Here is a 16,078-nt window from a genome sequence, read left to right as displayed (position 1 = left end):
TTGGAAATTAGACTAATTCATTGACAAAGTGTCAAGTGAAGGACTAGGAGATCGAATACACAAAGTTGCGTGTTGATCAAGTCCACCATAAGAGTAACAAAGATATTTGTCATGATTTACTAAAGGTTTAGTAAATGTGATTATACTTATAAGATTAAGTGTAATTGTGAATTGATTAAAAAGGTTTAAATCAATAGCAAAACGAATAAGAAGAATCAAGTAGACAGAAATATAAAAGTTTCTCCATTCTAAGAAGAAGGGAGAGTAGCTTTTATGCTTTATGATAGGTCTTAATGATAAGAACCATATCTCAATTGATCCTCTAAGTGAGTCTTAGTACAATTGTATGTCTAAGAAGAGGAATCAAGAATTGAAGAAATGGTTAAATCAAGAAGTCAATCATACTTCGTTCCAAAACAAGTCTTAGAGTTAAGATTGTGACATTGAGTGGAAAAGCATTAAGAAGGTTTATAACATTCATCAAATGTGGAAAGTTGTGATGTCTTGGATAAGACAAAGACCAACTAGGACCAATTTATGAAGTGTTTTGATAAAAACTACACTAACTCTTGAATATTTGTTTGTCAAGAAATGTTTATTGACAAGAGAATCTTATATGTCAAGGAGTCAGTGGGAGTCTTATTGGTCTTGAAAGGTTTCAAGAACAAATCAAATAGACCTTATCGATCATCACTAGCACACGAGTTGAGGTTTACAACTTATCGTGTTGACATTATTTTGTTTCTGTGCCAATCCAATCAAGTTAATTATGCATGTGAGTCCTATGAGTTCTCATTTGAATGCATAAAAGGCAAGGACCTTGATCAATGGAAAGTACATTGATAAGAAAAGGTGATCTGCTTAACTACTTGGAAGACATGGTGGGCAGCTGTGCTACCATAAGGCAAGAAATCGAGATTAAGAAAGTTCGATCCATATGAGTTTGAATTTGTCGTAAACTTTGGTTTTGACAAATTCACATGGATAGGAACAAATACACCATTTAAATCTAAGTGTCATAAGATTTCCTCCTTCATGAAAATGATTGTGAGGAAATACTTTCACTCTCTAAGAAAGATTTTTAGAAGATAGTGATTGTAAAATTGCATTCTTGAATTCGATTATGGTTACGGTATCCCTTTCCATAATTTGAATTGTGAGGTTTGGCAATTAGTCTTAAATGTTTAGACACACATATAAACTATCTAAGGCAAAGGTGTATAAGTTTAAGAGGCCTTGATAAAAGATTATCAAAGCACTAAGTATTAGAAACATGAACTTAAGAAATTCAATAAGTATTGTTTTTCTAAAAGTTAAGCTGTTTCTGAATACATGTCGAAGCTAGTGGGAGCATAAGTGTTATGTTTATAATAATCATCATGATAGTGGGAGCATAAATGTTATGATTGTATGATTATTAAGGCATGTATTGCAAGTTGGAAATATTAATTATAGAAAACAAGAGTTATACCTTGCAAAGTCGTAAGGGTTGTAAAGTTGTTTTGCTATAATTAAGGGAGAGAATATTATGCTTCATTTCAAATCTAAAGGCTTAGGTTGAGAAATGTTAATAAATTTAGTCAAAGGTACATAGTGTGTTTTTAAATTTCGATTATGATTACGGCATTCCTCTTCACAATTCGAATTTTGAGAACATAGCAAATGAAATATTATGGCGGAAGATTGATAAAGTATCAAATCTTTATGTAAGACATTATGCATTGTGTCCCATACGCTTCGGGTATAGGATCGATTGCAAATGCTTTAATGTTTGACCATTCTAAAATTTTCCAAATGTCTAGCGCATTTAGAGGGAAAAAGGACAAGAATCGGTTTTGACTAAGATAATTAAACAACTATCAAAGGACAATCTAAAGTTCGCCGAGGATTGGTCGCTTGTGAGTAGTTGGAAGTATAGTATTGGAAGATATGGAAATGTTTCCATATTGGATGGACCATATCGACATTATTATGAATAGATAAGATTCTACTAAGAATGAGTTGTCATATGGTAATTATGGAAATGTGTCCATATTGGGAATTGAATATTAAAAATCTATGACTAGATTAGAAACTTTTATGCAAAAGGATGTTCAAAAGAATGTACTTTGAGTGAGAGACATCATATCTAAGTAATTGTATTGTAACAATCTCCGATAGAGGACTTTGTAATCTCATTGGCAATAGTCTTTGTGACTTTGGTGCAGTGATATTATGAAAGGATCATTGCATAAAATGTTAGAATCTAGCATATTCTATAAGTAGCAAGAATTTGATATTCTTACACTTATGAAAAAGGATTAGGAGTTGTGAAATGAGAATGATTGGGAATGTGCTCAATTTGGTCTATTTCACAAAGTAAGAACCATGGTAAACATTGTGTGCATGCTAGGAGCATGGGACAAGTGTAATAATTCAATTAAGAAGTTTAATACCCGAAACGACAAATAATGAGTAATCGATATGGTGATAAATAAAAGGAGTTTTATTTATACTCAAAGGTTTGAGGACATATGAGATTAGTATTATTCTTGTGTTTCACATTTACATGTTTTGACTTCCAGAATAATTGAATTTATTAAGAATAATCGAATTATTCGAACGGGCCACAGTCGTTCATATGTTGGAAGTAGATATGAATGAAGACTGTCGTGAATTGATGTGTGGATTGTCTAAAAGAGTATTAGACATAAGCAAATGTTTGCTGCAACGTTCATGAGTGCTTATGAATATGATTTGAGCATTGGATTAAACCCACGCTCACTTGGATCACTCCATGAATTGTATCACGAGTGATTGGTGAGACGATAACATCTTATATTCTTGAAACCGAGATGTGTGAGTTGTATCTTGCAAATCGATTGCACATTGATAATATGTAAACGCACTACTAACTTGGTGTTATAAAACATATTGTTGTGTGTGATTCGGTGGGTGAGTGCAAGCAAGCATTGTATCAAAGTTTATCCGTTCCTTTTATCCAAAGTAGGATAAAAGCGATATCTTTAGGCCCCTCGATGATTTAGTGATGACAAACGTAAATGTTCGGCCGGGCTAGGGCTAATTTGATTTGTTCAATTAGTCAGTCGTCATAAATCGGGAATCGAGATATAGTACAAAGAGAATGATTTGAAATCATATTCTCATATGATATCTAGAATGGAGGAATATATGATCCCTTATCTAAGGACATGCGTATCTGATAGGATCAGAGTTAACAGCGGTTTTGGAAAGCTACGATTGCAGATCAGGATCTGAAGTCATACGCATAATAGTTATTAGACTTATCCAAGTGGGAGACTGTTGGATTAGTGTCTAAGTCCATAATTATTTTGGTATGTACTTGACCCGATGGTGCATGGTCCTTTTGGGTTGCCTTCACCAAAGCAACTTGATAGGATGAATTATGGAGAGAAAGGATTAAATATGATTTATTAATATATTATGAGAATAATATATTAAAGGAGAAATCATATTGTTCAATTAATATTAGTCAATAATTAATTGGTAATTAGTTTTGTGACTAAAAGAGATTAATTAAACTTAAAGGACTGGAATTGTAATTATAAGATAATTGCAATTTGGGCCATGGATTGCCTTTTATTATAAGGTGGACGAATTCTATGGGGGAAGCCCATATGAAATCGTCCAAGGCCTTAAGGAAAGGGCTCCATGGGTTGCTTAGGGCTTAAGCATCCAAATTAGGATTTCCTTGTTAGATAACCCTAATTGCCTCCTATATAAAGAGATCCCTTATGACGAAAAACATGGTTAAGACTCCTCTAGGATTTGTAGACATTTTTGGACAGCCTCCATCCTCTCTCCTCTTCATCCTCTTGATTATAGTGTTTGTGAGCCATTAGAGGAGTGACAATTGTGACTTTAAACTTTCTAAATTCAATACAAGGAGATTTGGGATTGTTATTGCTACATAACAATCAAGGTAACATTATAAACCTATTCTCATGTTAATATGATTACTTGAATGCTAGAATTAGGGTTTATAGTCTTGGATAACTTGCATGTTCAATAGAGAAACCTAGATCCAAGCATTAGGGTTTGTATGAGCACATAGGATGTTCTTAGGACCAAAACCCATCAATATGTATACCAGACTTCGGTTCGATGTCGAGTGGAACCCAATGCCGGACTTCGGTCCGATGCCGGGTGGGGACCGTTGTAGCGGGCAAGGCCCAATGAATGTTATTATGTGATTATGTGTATGGTATGTCGTACTTTGGGGAGACTCACTAAGCTTTGTGCTTACAGTTTTCAGTTTTGGTTTCAGGTACTTCCGTTAGTAAGGTGAAGAGCTCGGGATGACTGCATCGCATACACTACAACGTTTAGCCTGGGATGATTTACTCTGATATTTGGACATGTGATTTTGATATGATGTTTTGAGATATTACCACTTATGTTTTATGAGATGATTTGGATTTCTATGGTTTTATTTATAAATCAAAACAAAATTTTTGGACCCTATTTTGGGGATGTTACATTTTTGCTTTTGGGTCCCTACACGAAACAATTAACATAAACCATGAATGATTAATCGCAAATTCCAGATTTCAAAAACTCGAATGGTGATTATGGTTATTAAGTTGCTTACCTCGTATTGGATTTTGGGAATCCTAGGAAAAAATTCCCCTTCCCATTCAGCGGAATTGTCCAAATCACAATCGCCATCAAGATTTGCAGGACAAGTATGTGGATCTTCAGAAATCTATAAGAAAGAAAATTGACGTATTTAGTACTAATTTAAAGTGGAATGATTAAAACAGAGAAAAAGGCGTAATACCTAACAAAAGGGTAAAATCAAACAGATTAAGTTAAATATTCAATGCATTACCACTGCATGAAAGATCACATTGAAACAGAGAAAAAATAGTAAGTACTTCCCAGCTTTCATATTTGTCATTTCATTCAGATCCAAATAACCTAAATTGAAATAGAAAAAGGATCAAACGTTAGTAACAAAACAAAATAATTATCAAAACATAAGGGATGATGAATGCAACAGTGTGGTTCAGCCCCCAATTTCAAATCAAGTGAAGAGAAAACATACGATCAGAAGAAGTACTAAAATTGTTTTTTTTTCAAAATCTGATCATATAAAATGTTCGTATAAAATATGGTAAAGATTGTGAAATAATATACATACCTTGATTAGGAAAGGTTTTCACGATGCTTATAACATCGTTCTTTGATAATCCATCTTTCTCATACATTCTGTAAACAATATTCATGATATCGTCGATGTTAGGCTGCATGTTCCACAATTTTAAGAAATTAAACTCGTGAATAGTTAAATAAATTATATAAAGTCGCATGAAAAATACTACTACTATAAAAGGTTTTCACGATCCTCCAATCTTGGCCAATGCTAACTCTTGTTGGATTCATCAGCGTGCCAACAACTATTTTGTTGTTCAATGTCATTTGAGTGTTTTCTGAATAACAATAACAATTAACAAATAAAATAATTTTCATTTCATTTATGAACAACCATAGTATAACTATAATTAATTAAAGGATCTAAAATGTTGGTTTGATTATTTCATGAACATATTTAAAGTATTGAATTGACCAAAGGGAAAGTACAATAGTCGACCATTATTTTCATCCAATCAGATTTGTGGCTCACCAAATCTACCAAGACCCGCATCGATATCATTGATCATCAAGCAACTCATTTTCCCCTGTTTTAAACAAGCCAAAAGTAATGTCAAGATAAAATCAACCAATTAGTTTTGAAAAAACAACACTTTAGAGTTTAGACTTAACACACATATGATAGTTAAAGAGGTAAAACTTCTAATCCGATTTTCAACGATTGTATGAAAATTGTAATTTGTATAAGCAAAACATTCATCAAAACCATCTTATCAGCTCTCTCTGATTCCAACTCTCCAGCAGACATGATCACAGGTAAACTTCCCATTGCCTAGAAAATAATTTCAGTTGGAAATGTTTTTCCTTGCCCTTTTCCTCCCCAAATGCCTAATAAACAGATGCAAAGAATCCGAGTTTTCAAACATTGACAGACTGTCATCTAATACTAATATATTTTTCTTGCCTCTTACCCTCTTAGGTGACAAGATATCTTCCCACACATTACAACCAACATCAATGGAGTCTATCTCGCTGCCAACATCAACCAATTTACACAAAATCAGTAGAAAAAGAAGAATGTGAGAATTAAGAACAATCACAAATTTTTCATCAGAACAGAACAGTATGTGTGCTTGGAGAGATTAATTAAGTTGGCATACTCATTCCATTCAATAACAGAAGTATTTAGCAAACTGACAAACAACAACTTACCAGATCCAATGAATTTGCGGAGACTATGTGGGGGTTCATCGCAGGAGAAGTAGTGCGAGAGCAGATGGAGACAGAGATATAAATATTTGGTGGTGTAATGGCATAATATTGGTGGTGGTGTGTTATGGGTGAAATAGTGGTGTAGAAGAACGAGGAATGAGGAATCGGTTCATGATGGGGGCTTTTTCTGGTTTATGGTGTGTGATGTCTAGTGGCGATGGTGGGGCCACTCTAGGGTTAGGGCTTCCAGTTAACAGTGTATGATGGTGGCGTTGGTGGTGGCAACGAGATAGAGTTAGGGTTTCTCATCTAGACATAAGGTAGAAGCGGGGCTGCAGACGCCGATGAAGGTAATGACAACGTCGGGAGGATGGCGATAGCGATGACTTTAGGAGGGTAGTGGTAACGGACGCCTATCGGAGATTGAAGTAAGGAGGTAGACGTAATAGATTTGGTAGAAACGACGACTGATAGTGTGTAGAGGATATTAGGGTTTTCCACATGTAGACATAGAAGAAGCTACGACTGTACATTACAATGATACGTGCGTGTATACGTTTACATTGTAAGCTTAATAGATGTACATAGTGTTATAAAATGTATACCTCTTAATTTTCAAGACATCCTCCTTAATAAATAAATGTTTTTTTTTGCCACATATCAATATCTCATGAGTTTTGACATTTGTCATTTTGTGGTATTTTTGAATAAATGTTTTTTCCATTTGTCATTTTCTTATTTTTTATCTTTCTTAATTAACACATCATATTTACACCTTAATTAATAATTGCCTTAATTGAAAATAACTAATAAATTACAATATTACAACTCATATAGTATTTAACATATTTCCTTTTATATTCAAATTTTAAATTTTAAATTTAAATAAATTCTTGTTTAACATTTATATATATATTTTTTTTGTTTTATCAAACCCGTATAAATACGGGTCTCACAACTAGTAGACAATATGTTTAATAACATACTAAAGATAAAGATGGTTATAGACAGATTCTCTTTAACAACATCAATTTAAATTTTATTTTATTAATTATTCTTTGTAATCGGTATAATATCATAGTTTCCAACTATATGTTATACAATTTTTATCATACAGTTTGACTTTCTTATTTTATACTGACTTTCTTATTTCGCCTATTTCGTGTATTGTATTACCGTGAAAAGTGAAAACACACTTAAAGTTTGAATTTTGAATTTTGACTGCAATGGACAGAAGAGGAAACGATGCACCGGCGATCGGCATTGACCTTGGAACAACGTACTCATGTGTCGCCGTTTGGAAGCATGATCACATCCAAATCATTCCCAACGATCAGGGCAATAGAACCACACCGTCTTGTGTTGCTTTCAGTGATGCAGAACGTTTAATCGGCGATGGCGCCAAGAACCAAGTGGCCATGAACCCTGCTAACACCATATTTGGTAAGCCTTTTGCTCGTTATTCTTAAATGTTGTTCATCTTATTATGATTAAGTATAGGAAAATTCCATATTCAGCCGAAGGAATTGTAACAAAGAGTTCAATATATTTGAATCGTCATCCGATCCTAAGAAGATTGTTTCTGAATGAAATTTCTTCAAATTGAACCACAATCAAATCCATTGAAGCATTCTATCCTTGTTATAAACTAATCTTTGAAGCAAGGTTGACCGCCCAGATGTTCCATTTTAGGTTTTTAGGGTTTTATGGGTTTAGCTATGCATGGGTTTCAGGAAAAACTAAGAAAACAACAAATTACGTACCTACATCAAGACTGGTGTTATTTGGGAAAAGTTTAAATACATTACACCATTTACTATAAGCACGAGCTTTGGTTATCATTGATTCATTGTGTTGGAAACTGGGATATATATATATATATATATATATATATATATATATATATATATATATATATATATATATATATATATATATATATACTTCTTGATTGTTTCCAAATTTAAATTCTGTTGCATTTTACTTTGTCAATTCAATGTCAATGAAAATATTTGGCTATTGGCTTATTAACCGTGTATATGCAGATGCTAAGAGGTTAATTGGAAGGAGATTCAGTGATTCCAAAGTGCAGGATGACATCAAGTTGTGGCCTTTTAGGGTCATACAAGGGCCTGCTGACACACCAAAGATTGTTGTCTCGTACAAAGGTGAAGAGAAGGAACTTTCGGCAGAAGAAGTTTCATCCATGATTCTTGGGAAGATGAAAGAAACTGCTGAGGCATACCTTGGAAAAGTTGTGAAAGATGCTGTGATAACTGTCCCAGCTTACTTTAACGATTCGCAACGTCAAGCAACAAAGGATGCTGGAGCTATTGCTGGACTTAATGTCATTCGCATCATCAATGAGCCTACAGCAGCTGCAATTGCTTATGGTCTTGACAATAAGTCTGATATTACTTGCAAGATCACTGTGCTTGTCTTTGATTTGGGTGGTGGCACTTTCGATGTCTCTTTATTGACCATTGCAAAAGGTGGAACCATTGAGGTGAAAGCTGTTGCAGGTGATACTCATTTGGGAGGTGAGGATTTTGATAGTCGTATGGTGGATCATTGTGCTTGGGAATTCAAGAGGAGATGGAACAAGGACTTAACGGGGAACAAAAGAGCATTGGGGAGGCTGAGATGTGCTTGTGAGAAAGCAAAAAGGATTCTCTCATGCAGTATTCAAACTTCCATCGAAATAGATGGCTTGCATGAGGGGATTGATTTTTCCATGAAGTTCAGTCGAGCTAAATTTGAAGAGCTGAACATGAGTTACTTCGATAAATGTATTGCGACTGTGAATGCATGTTTAAGCGATGCAAAGATGAAGAAATCGTGTGTTAACGAGGTGATTCTTGTGGGTGGGTCAACTAGAATACCAAAGGTCCAGTGTATGTTGCAGGAATGTTTTGAAAGGAAGGAGCTGTGCAAGAGTGTGAACCCTGATGAGGCTGTTGCGTATGGTGCAGCTGTTATGGCTTCAAAGTTAAGTGGCAACAATGATAAACGTGTTCGAGATTTAATATTATTGGACGTCACTCCTTTGTCCCTTGGTCAAGAAACAAAAGGAGAAAAATTAACTGTTGTGATCCCACGTAACACTCCAGTACCTACGAAGAAATCCAAAGAGTTTCATACATGTCATGACAACCAATCTCATACAACTATTAGTGTGTATCAAGGTGAAAGAGCACGATCCAAAGATAACCATTTGTTGGGGGAGTACACACTTTCAGGACTACCACCGGCTCCCAAAGGAATTACAAAGTTCCGAAACAGCTTTGAAATAGATAACAATGGTATCCTAACAGTCACGTCAGAGATATTATCAACCCGTAAGAGGAAGAAAGTCACGATTACCAATGAAAATGGAAGACTCTCCAAGGAAGAGATTGAGAGGATGATAGAAGATGCTGACAAGTACAAACAGGAGGACCAAGAATACATGAAGAAAGCAGCTGCAGCCAATGCATTGGATGACTGCATATACGACATAAAGAATATGATAAAAAGCATGGAGCATGGTGAGAGGTTGAAGAAAATGAAGAAGGCAGTTGATTATACCACCGATTGGCTCGATCATAACCAAGCTCCATCTCTTGATGAGCTTCAACACATGAAGGAACATCTCAAGGCTGTATGTATGCCCACGTTTTAGTCATCAAATCATGGGCATTAACCTCAGGTTGCTTCTATGGTCTTCTTTGTTTCCATTAGATTCTTAAGACGAACCAATTCAAGACAGTAAATCAAGAACCATTTTGTTTCGATTTGTTCAATTGTGAACAAAAAGATGAACATGATCAGTTTATGGGTTAGCCTATATTTTTTGTTGCTTATGTTTTCACTTGGGATGCTATTTCGGCTGTCCTCATGCAAGATATCAGTATCTAATTTTGGTACATTATATATAGGGCTCAAAAAAATCGAACCAACCCGATTCCAACAAAAAATTAGAAGGTTGGGTTGAGATTTTCAATCCATTTAAGTTAAATGGGTCAACCCACATAACTCATTTAGTTAAATAGATTGAGTTGGGTAAAACTTATCGACTTGTTTTCAGTGCGCCAACCTATTTAACTTTAATATATATTTAATTTAATAATTATTTAAATACTATCATGTATTAATCAAATTTATAATATATTAATTATAATATTGTATATTATTTATGTTTTATAAAAAGTGAAATTTTAGTTCCTATCATTTTTCTTAGCGACGACAATACTAGTCACTCTCCAAAATCACTTTTAAATTAAACATTTTTAATGTTATTTGAATAATTTATTTGTATTTGTGAACTAGATTTGTGTTTTTGTCATATTTAGAAATTTTTTTTATGTTTGGAACTAATTTAAGTGGTGTAATAATTCATTAAATTATTTATTTTTTGATTTTAAATGGGTTCACCTAAGTTTAACTCATTTATTTAATAGGTTGTGTTGAAAACTACATAAATAGATGAACCTGTTGAGAACCTATTTATCTAAAATGTTGGGTTAGTTGGAAATGTCAACCAATTTAAATAAATAGGATGGGTTGGGTTGAAATCTTCTACCCAATTAATAAATCATTGAACTCGAACCCAACCAAAATTGACCTATTATCATGGCTAATTATGTATGTATTTTGAAAAACTAGCATTCCATATGCATCTGTTGATTGATGTTTTTTTTTAAACAACAAGACTTTATTAAAAGAAGCAATAAGCTAGAAGTTACATGTTGAGATATAGAGGATTAGCAGCCCAAAATTCCCAAATGAGATACCTTCCCCACTCTGTTCTATTCTTAAGCCATAAAAAGGCCATGGCTTTAACATCGAAAGCCAACATGGAAGAGCTTTCACCTTACTTTTAAATACTAACCGTTCCTATATGCCCAAATCACCCACAAAAAAGCCCTTGAGATTGCCTAAAACATCTGTTTCCTTCCTTCTTTTCCTGTTGTTAGAAGTGGTCCTTAAGAACATCTTCAACTCACTCATATTTTTTATTTTTTCCTTCATTCCTTTCCAACCCTACTCCATTTACTCCATTTTTTGGGATAAATGAATAGTATTTTGTTATTTATTAAAGTATATTAATTAATGATAAATATAAATTTGATTTTTGTTTATCAAATTCATATAAAAATTTAAATAAATATTGAAATTTTAAAATATGATAACTTATTTTACAAAACCTTATAATTAAGTGTTATAAATATAATCTCATTTATTTAATATTTGTAACGACCCAATTTTTCAAAAGAATTTTTTCATTTTTGATTAACCAAACACATCTCATAAATCACGAAATCCAAATATAATTGTTTTAAAACTCATATCAATTACAATTTTTATTTCAAACATCAAAGTGTCCCATAAAATGCCATGAGAGAGTGCACGTCGCGTCATCAAGCCTTGCCCTTGTCCTTGGGCTCAGATGTACCTAAAACAAATCCAAAACCTGTAAGCTAGTGCTTAGTAAGTCCCCCCCAGAGCATACCCCACACACATTCCACATAACACATATAATATTAGCTATAAAAGCTATATATACCACATAAGACATGCATACTAACATATAAAGATGCTCTGGGCTCCCCCCCCCCCCCCCCCCCGGGTCGTATACCTTCATGCCATGGGCTCCCCCACATGGTCTTTACCTAGGAATGCCATGGGCTCCCCTACATGGTCTTATATCCAACTGCCACGGGCTCCCCCGGGGTCTTCCATGCAATAACATACACAAACAACTAACATATCATATATCACAGAAGTATCTATCATACTACATGATACATACAAAAACATATAAGGATGTCGTGGGCTCCCCCCACTGTCTTATACCATCATGCCATGGGCTCCCCCACATGGTCTTATATCCAACTGCCACAGGCTCCCCCGGGGTCTTCCATGCAATAACATACATAAACAACTAACATATCATATATCACAGAAGTATCTATCATACTACATGACACATACAAAAACATATAAGGATGTCGTGGGCTCCCCCCACTGTCTTATACCATCATGCCATGGGCTCCCCCACATGGTCTTTACCTAGGAATGTCATAGGCTCCCCCACATGGTCTTATATCCAACTGGCACGGGCTCCCCCTCCCCCCCCCCCCCCCCCCCCGAGGTCTTCCATACAAATATCATATAATCACTAGCATACAACTTAGCATAAAGCTAACTATCATACCACATATCTCTACTACAACTAGTGTACCACATAACATAAAATGGGCCGACCTTGGTGCCCTAGACCCATGGGTATGGTGAGAAGACTCAACTCTCACGAATGCTAAACTAACAAGCTAGAATTAGATATGTCCCACGTGCTGCTCCAACTCAACCACCTATAGCATCATAAGATAGACTTGTTATCATCCTAAAATTACTCTCAAAGTCAACCTTGGTCAAAGTCAAGGTCAACAATCCATGTTGACCTCAACTCGTCGAGTGTATCTAGTGACTTGTTGAGTTCCTATCAGGTCCAGAAAACCTGGTCAAACCCTAGCCAACTCACCGAGTTGTTTCATCAACTCGAAGAGTTCACTTGATATCCAGAAGGCGGGGAAACCCAATCCAACTCATCGAGTTACTAGGGAAACTCGTCGAGTCCCATTTCCTATTTGCTTGTTATGATGATACACCAAATGTAGGGACTCCAGGGCTTGGATCTGAATCCTTAAGGTGTCTAAAAGGATAAAGTTTCCAACTTTACCCTCTAGAACCATTCCAAATGCTCTAAGGCCCTTATTAAAGTTTGGAAAGCTTCAAAGCTTTTCCATAAAGTCCAAAACTCTAGCGATCTAGAATCCCTCCTTTCATAAGAGTTTCTAGTCCTCAAAACGTTCCAAAGATGGAGGCTTTATGGACATGCATGTCCAATGCATGTCCTTAGGTCAAAATGGCCAAAAATAGAGAAATATGCCCTAAAAACCCTTGCATGGCGTCCTTACTTGTCCAAAGGCTAGATCTAGCCCACCTTGGGACCATTTTGCCATAGAGATCCATAAAGTTGCAAACTTTATGAACCCCATGCATGAAATCAACAAGAAGGATAGGAAATGAAGATTAAACTCAAGGTCTAGCCATATTCTATGATAAAAATCGAATCTTGAAGACTTACAACAGTCCATAAGATGGTTAAGCTCAAGAGTGGGGGCTTGGTTTGCTGGATCTTCTCATTCTTCTCACTATCTCCTTCTTCTTAAGCTTCAAAAGTCACTTTAGCTCACAAAATGAAAGATAATGGTTTTGCACATACGTTCTTAGGGTTTGGAGGCTGATGGAAGGTCAACCTCAAGGTTCTTAAGGAGATTATATAGGGTGCAAACCCTAAAATTAGGGTTTTCTCTCTTCAGCTCCTACTCGCTGAGTCAATACTTCCGACTCGTCGAGTAGGCCTGCCCCCGCGTCCATGAGATGGCCTCTACCTGACGAGTTGAGGCTTCCAACTCGCCGAGTCCATGCACAAACCTTAAAAATTCATGTAAATTACTTAATACCTGAAATAGGTGTTACAATATTATTGTAATGAAAAAAATATATATTATGTATTTGTTAAAACCAAAGTAGTAGAAAGAGTGTGTTTGACAATTTGTATAAGTTGGAAGAATGAAATATATTAGGAATATACTTTTGTGGGGTAACAAATAAAGTAGGATTGGAGATGAAACACTATTTACCCCATTTTTTACTCCACTTTGGGGGGAGGGGGGAGGGATGGAAGTGGGTTGGAGATGGTCTAACATGACATCCAATGCTTTGCGGTCATTGAAGTGAGGAAGGTCTTTCCACCAGTTAAGCAAAAAAGCACCCAACTAAGCAAAATTACAAAAAAAGGAGCAAAAAGCACCCAACTAAGCAAAATTACAAAAAAAGTGTCACTGCTTCTATAAAGAGACTGTCTAGATCAATTTGAAAAGGCTTCAAGTCAACATTCAAGTGACTGATTTTTCTTGTTACAACCTCCTTTGGGCCACCGGTCTAATCGTCCCTAAACCCCAATTAACCCAATAAATAGATCTATTAACCCTCTTCCATATATTGTCTGTGCTACCACCATTTAGTAAGAAGAGCAAGGTTAGAAGCTTTTAAACTTCCAATGTTCAAACCACCCAATTCTTTGTAGTTCATTGTTTCAATGTTTTGTGCCAAGCAATCTAAGTGATGTTTTTGTGATCCGAAGAGCTACCCCATAAGAACCCGTTGAGAATACTTTATAGTTTGGAAATTAATTACTTAGGGTGCATTTACTTACGGAAAACTGAGTCATTTTCCGGAAAAAAATTTCAAGAAAAATGAGAATTTTTAAAACGCATTTAATTCAACATTTTTTCTAAATTTTTCACGGAAATGAAAATTTTCCATTTTTCAAAATTACAAACAACTTTGAAAATTTTAGAAAACTAATAATTATTGGTTTCCATATTTTTCTAATTCCAACTTTTTTCTAAAATATAAACACACACCCACCCACAACCATTCCTCCTGCCCCATCCCCATCCCCACTCGAGCCACCCAGACCCCCACAAACACAAACACAAACAGATACACACAGACTCACCACCACCACTATCGCAATCAACAACCCACCATCACCATTACCACCTCCGTTGCACGGAAGCAACCAAAACTAATCTAACATGCATAACAACAGCTAAAATAAAAATCAATTTACACTTTATGTAGCCAAACAAAATTTGAATTTCTGAAGGCAGAGAAACCCCGATCCACATTTCTACAACATACAAGCGAACCCCAAAGATATCAATGGAAGCATCACAACAAAGAAAACCCTTTCTTGCAACTCTACAATGTACTAAATCGATAAACTCATATACCATATCATGCTTATTCTCTCTTACCCTCCCTCAAATTCACAACGCTTGAGCAATAAGCATTGAGAGTTTGCCAATTAACAGTAAAACTGAAACAAAAGCAATAGCCATTACAATGAATACAAGCAAGAGTCAACGAGAATTAAATACCAACGCAAGGCTAAACCATAAAAAAAGCAAAGTTGACCAAATGAACACAAACCTAAATCGCATACTTTTTTTAACCGAAACTGGAAAAAAAGCTACAACCAGAAAATGAGCAAAGAACTCAAAGTCGAACCGATACAAGAACGCCAGAACAACAACAAAGAAAAAAATTGTTGAATTTTACTACAATATATGACATTTATTGATGATGTAAAAATAACTTTTCAAAAGTAAAAAAAGATGAAAATAGAAAAAAACAAGGTTGTAAATAAAAAGATTATATATATATATATATATATATATATATAGAGAGAGAGAGAGAGAGAGAGAGAGATCTTCAATTGAGGAAATAAAAGAGGTTGAGAATGGGGGAATCATTCTCAGCCACTCATTTAATCTAAGCATAAAAAGACATGGTGGCAAACTTGTAAATATGATAATAGCCTTCAATCTCAAATACGTAACTGTATAGAAATTTTGATCGTTCATCATCCAAATTTCTCCTCCAACCTTCAACAATCATCCAGATTTCTTTAGTTAAACCATCATCAACATCATCCGGTATTAATCAATCATCGATCTTCGTCAATAACATGTTTATCAACACGATTCAACAGTTAACAACAAAAATTCGTTTTTGGTTCTTTTAATCCAACCTTCAATTCTGCTTGAATACGATCAGATCTTCAACATCTACAGTTAATTATACTCCCAGCGTTATTAGATCAACATAATCGATAATCAACAAAAAATCCACTTCA

General features: G+C 35.1%; 1 protein-coding gene across 1 annotated transcript; it reads left to right on the top strand.

Moving 5' to 3' along the window:
* Positions 1-7,348: 7,348 nt before the first annotated feature.
* On the top strand, positions 7,349-10,153 carry LOC111898261 (heat shock cognate 70 kDa protein). The gene is made up of 2 exons (XM_023894190.3): positions 7,349-7,770; positions 8,373-10,153. The coding sequence occupies exons 1-2, from the start codon at positions 7,554-7,556 to the stop codon at positions 9,986-9,988; spliced, it is 1,833 nt and encodes a 610-aa protein (XP_023749958.1). The 5' UTR covers positions 7,349-7,553; the 3' UTR covers positions 9,989-10,153.
* The last annotated feature ends 5,925 nt before the right edge of the window (positions 10,154-16,078 follow it).

Source organism: Lactuca sativa, chromosome 9, assembly GCF_002870075.4.
Source record: "Lactuca sativa cultivar Salinas chromosome 9, Lsat_Salinas_v11, whole genome shotgun sequence".
Taxonomy (NCBI): Eukaryota; Viridiplantae; Streptophyta; class Magnoliopsida; order Asterales; family Asteraceae; genus Lactuca; species Lactuca sativa.
This window is presented reverse-complemented; position numbering and strand designations above follow the sequence as displayed.

Bases quoted from the DNA above. Each gene is read 5' to 3' on its own strand.
- LOC111898261 (XM_023894190.3), top strand. From the start codon at position 7,554: ATGGACAGAAGAGGAAACGATGCACCGGCGATCGGCATTGACCTTGGA. The intron at 7,771-8,372 runs GTAAGCCTTTTG...GTGTATATGCAG, and splicing joins CCCTGCTAACACCATATTTG to ATGCTAAGAGGTTAATTGGA.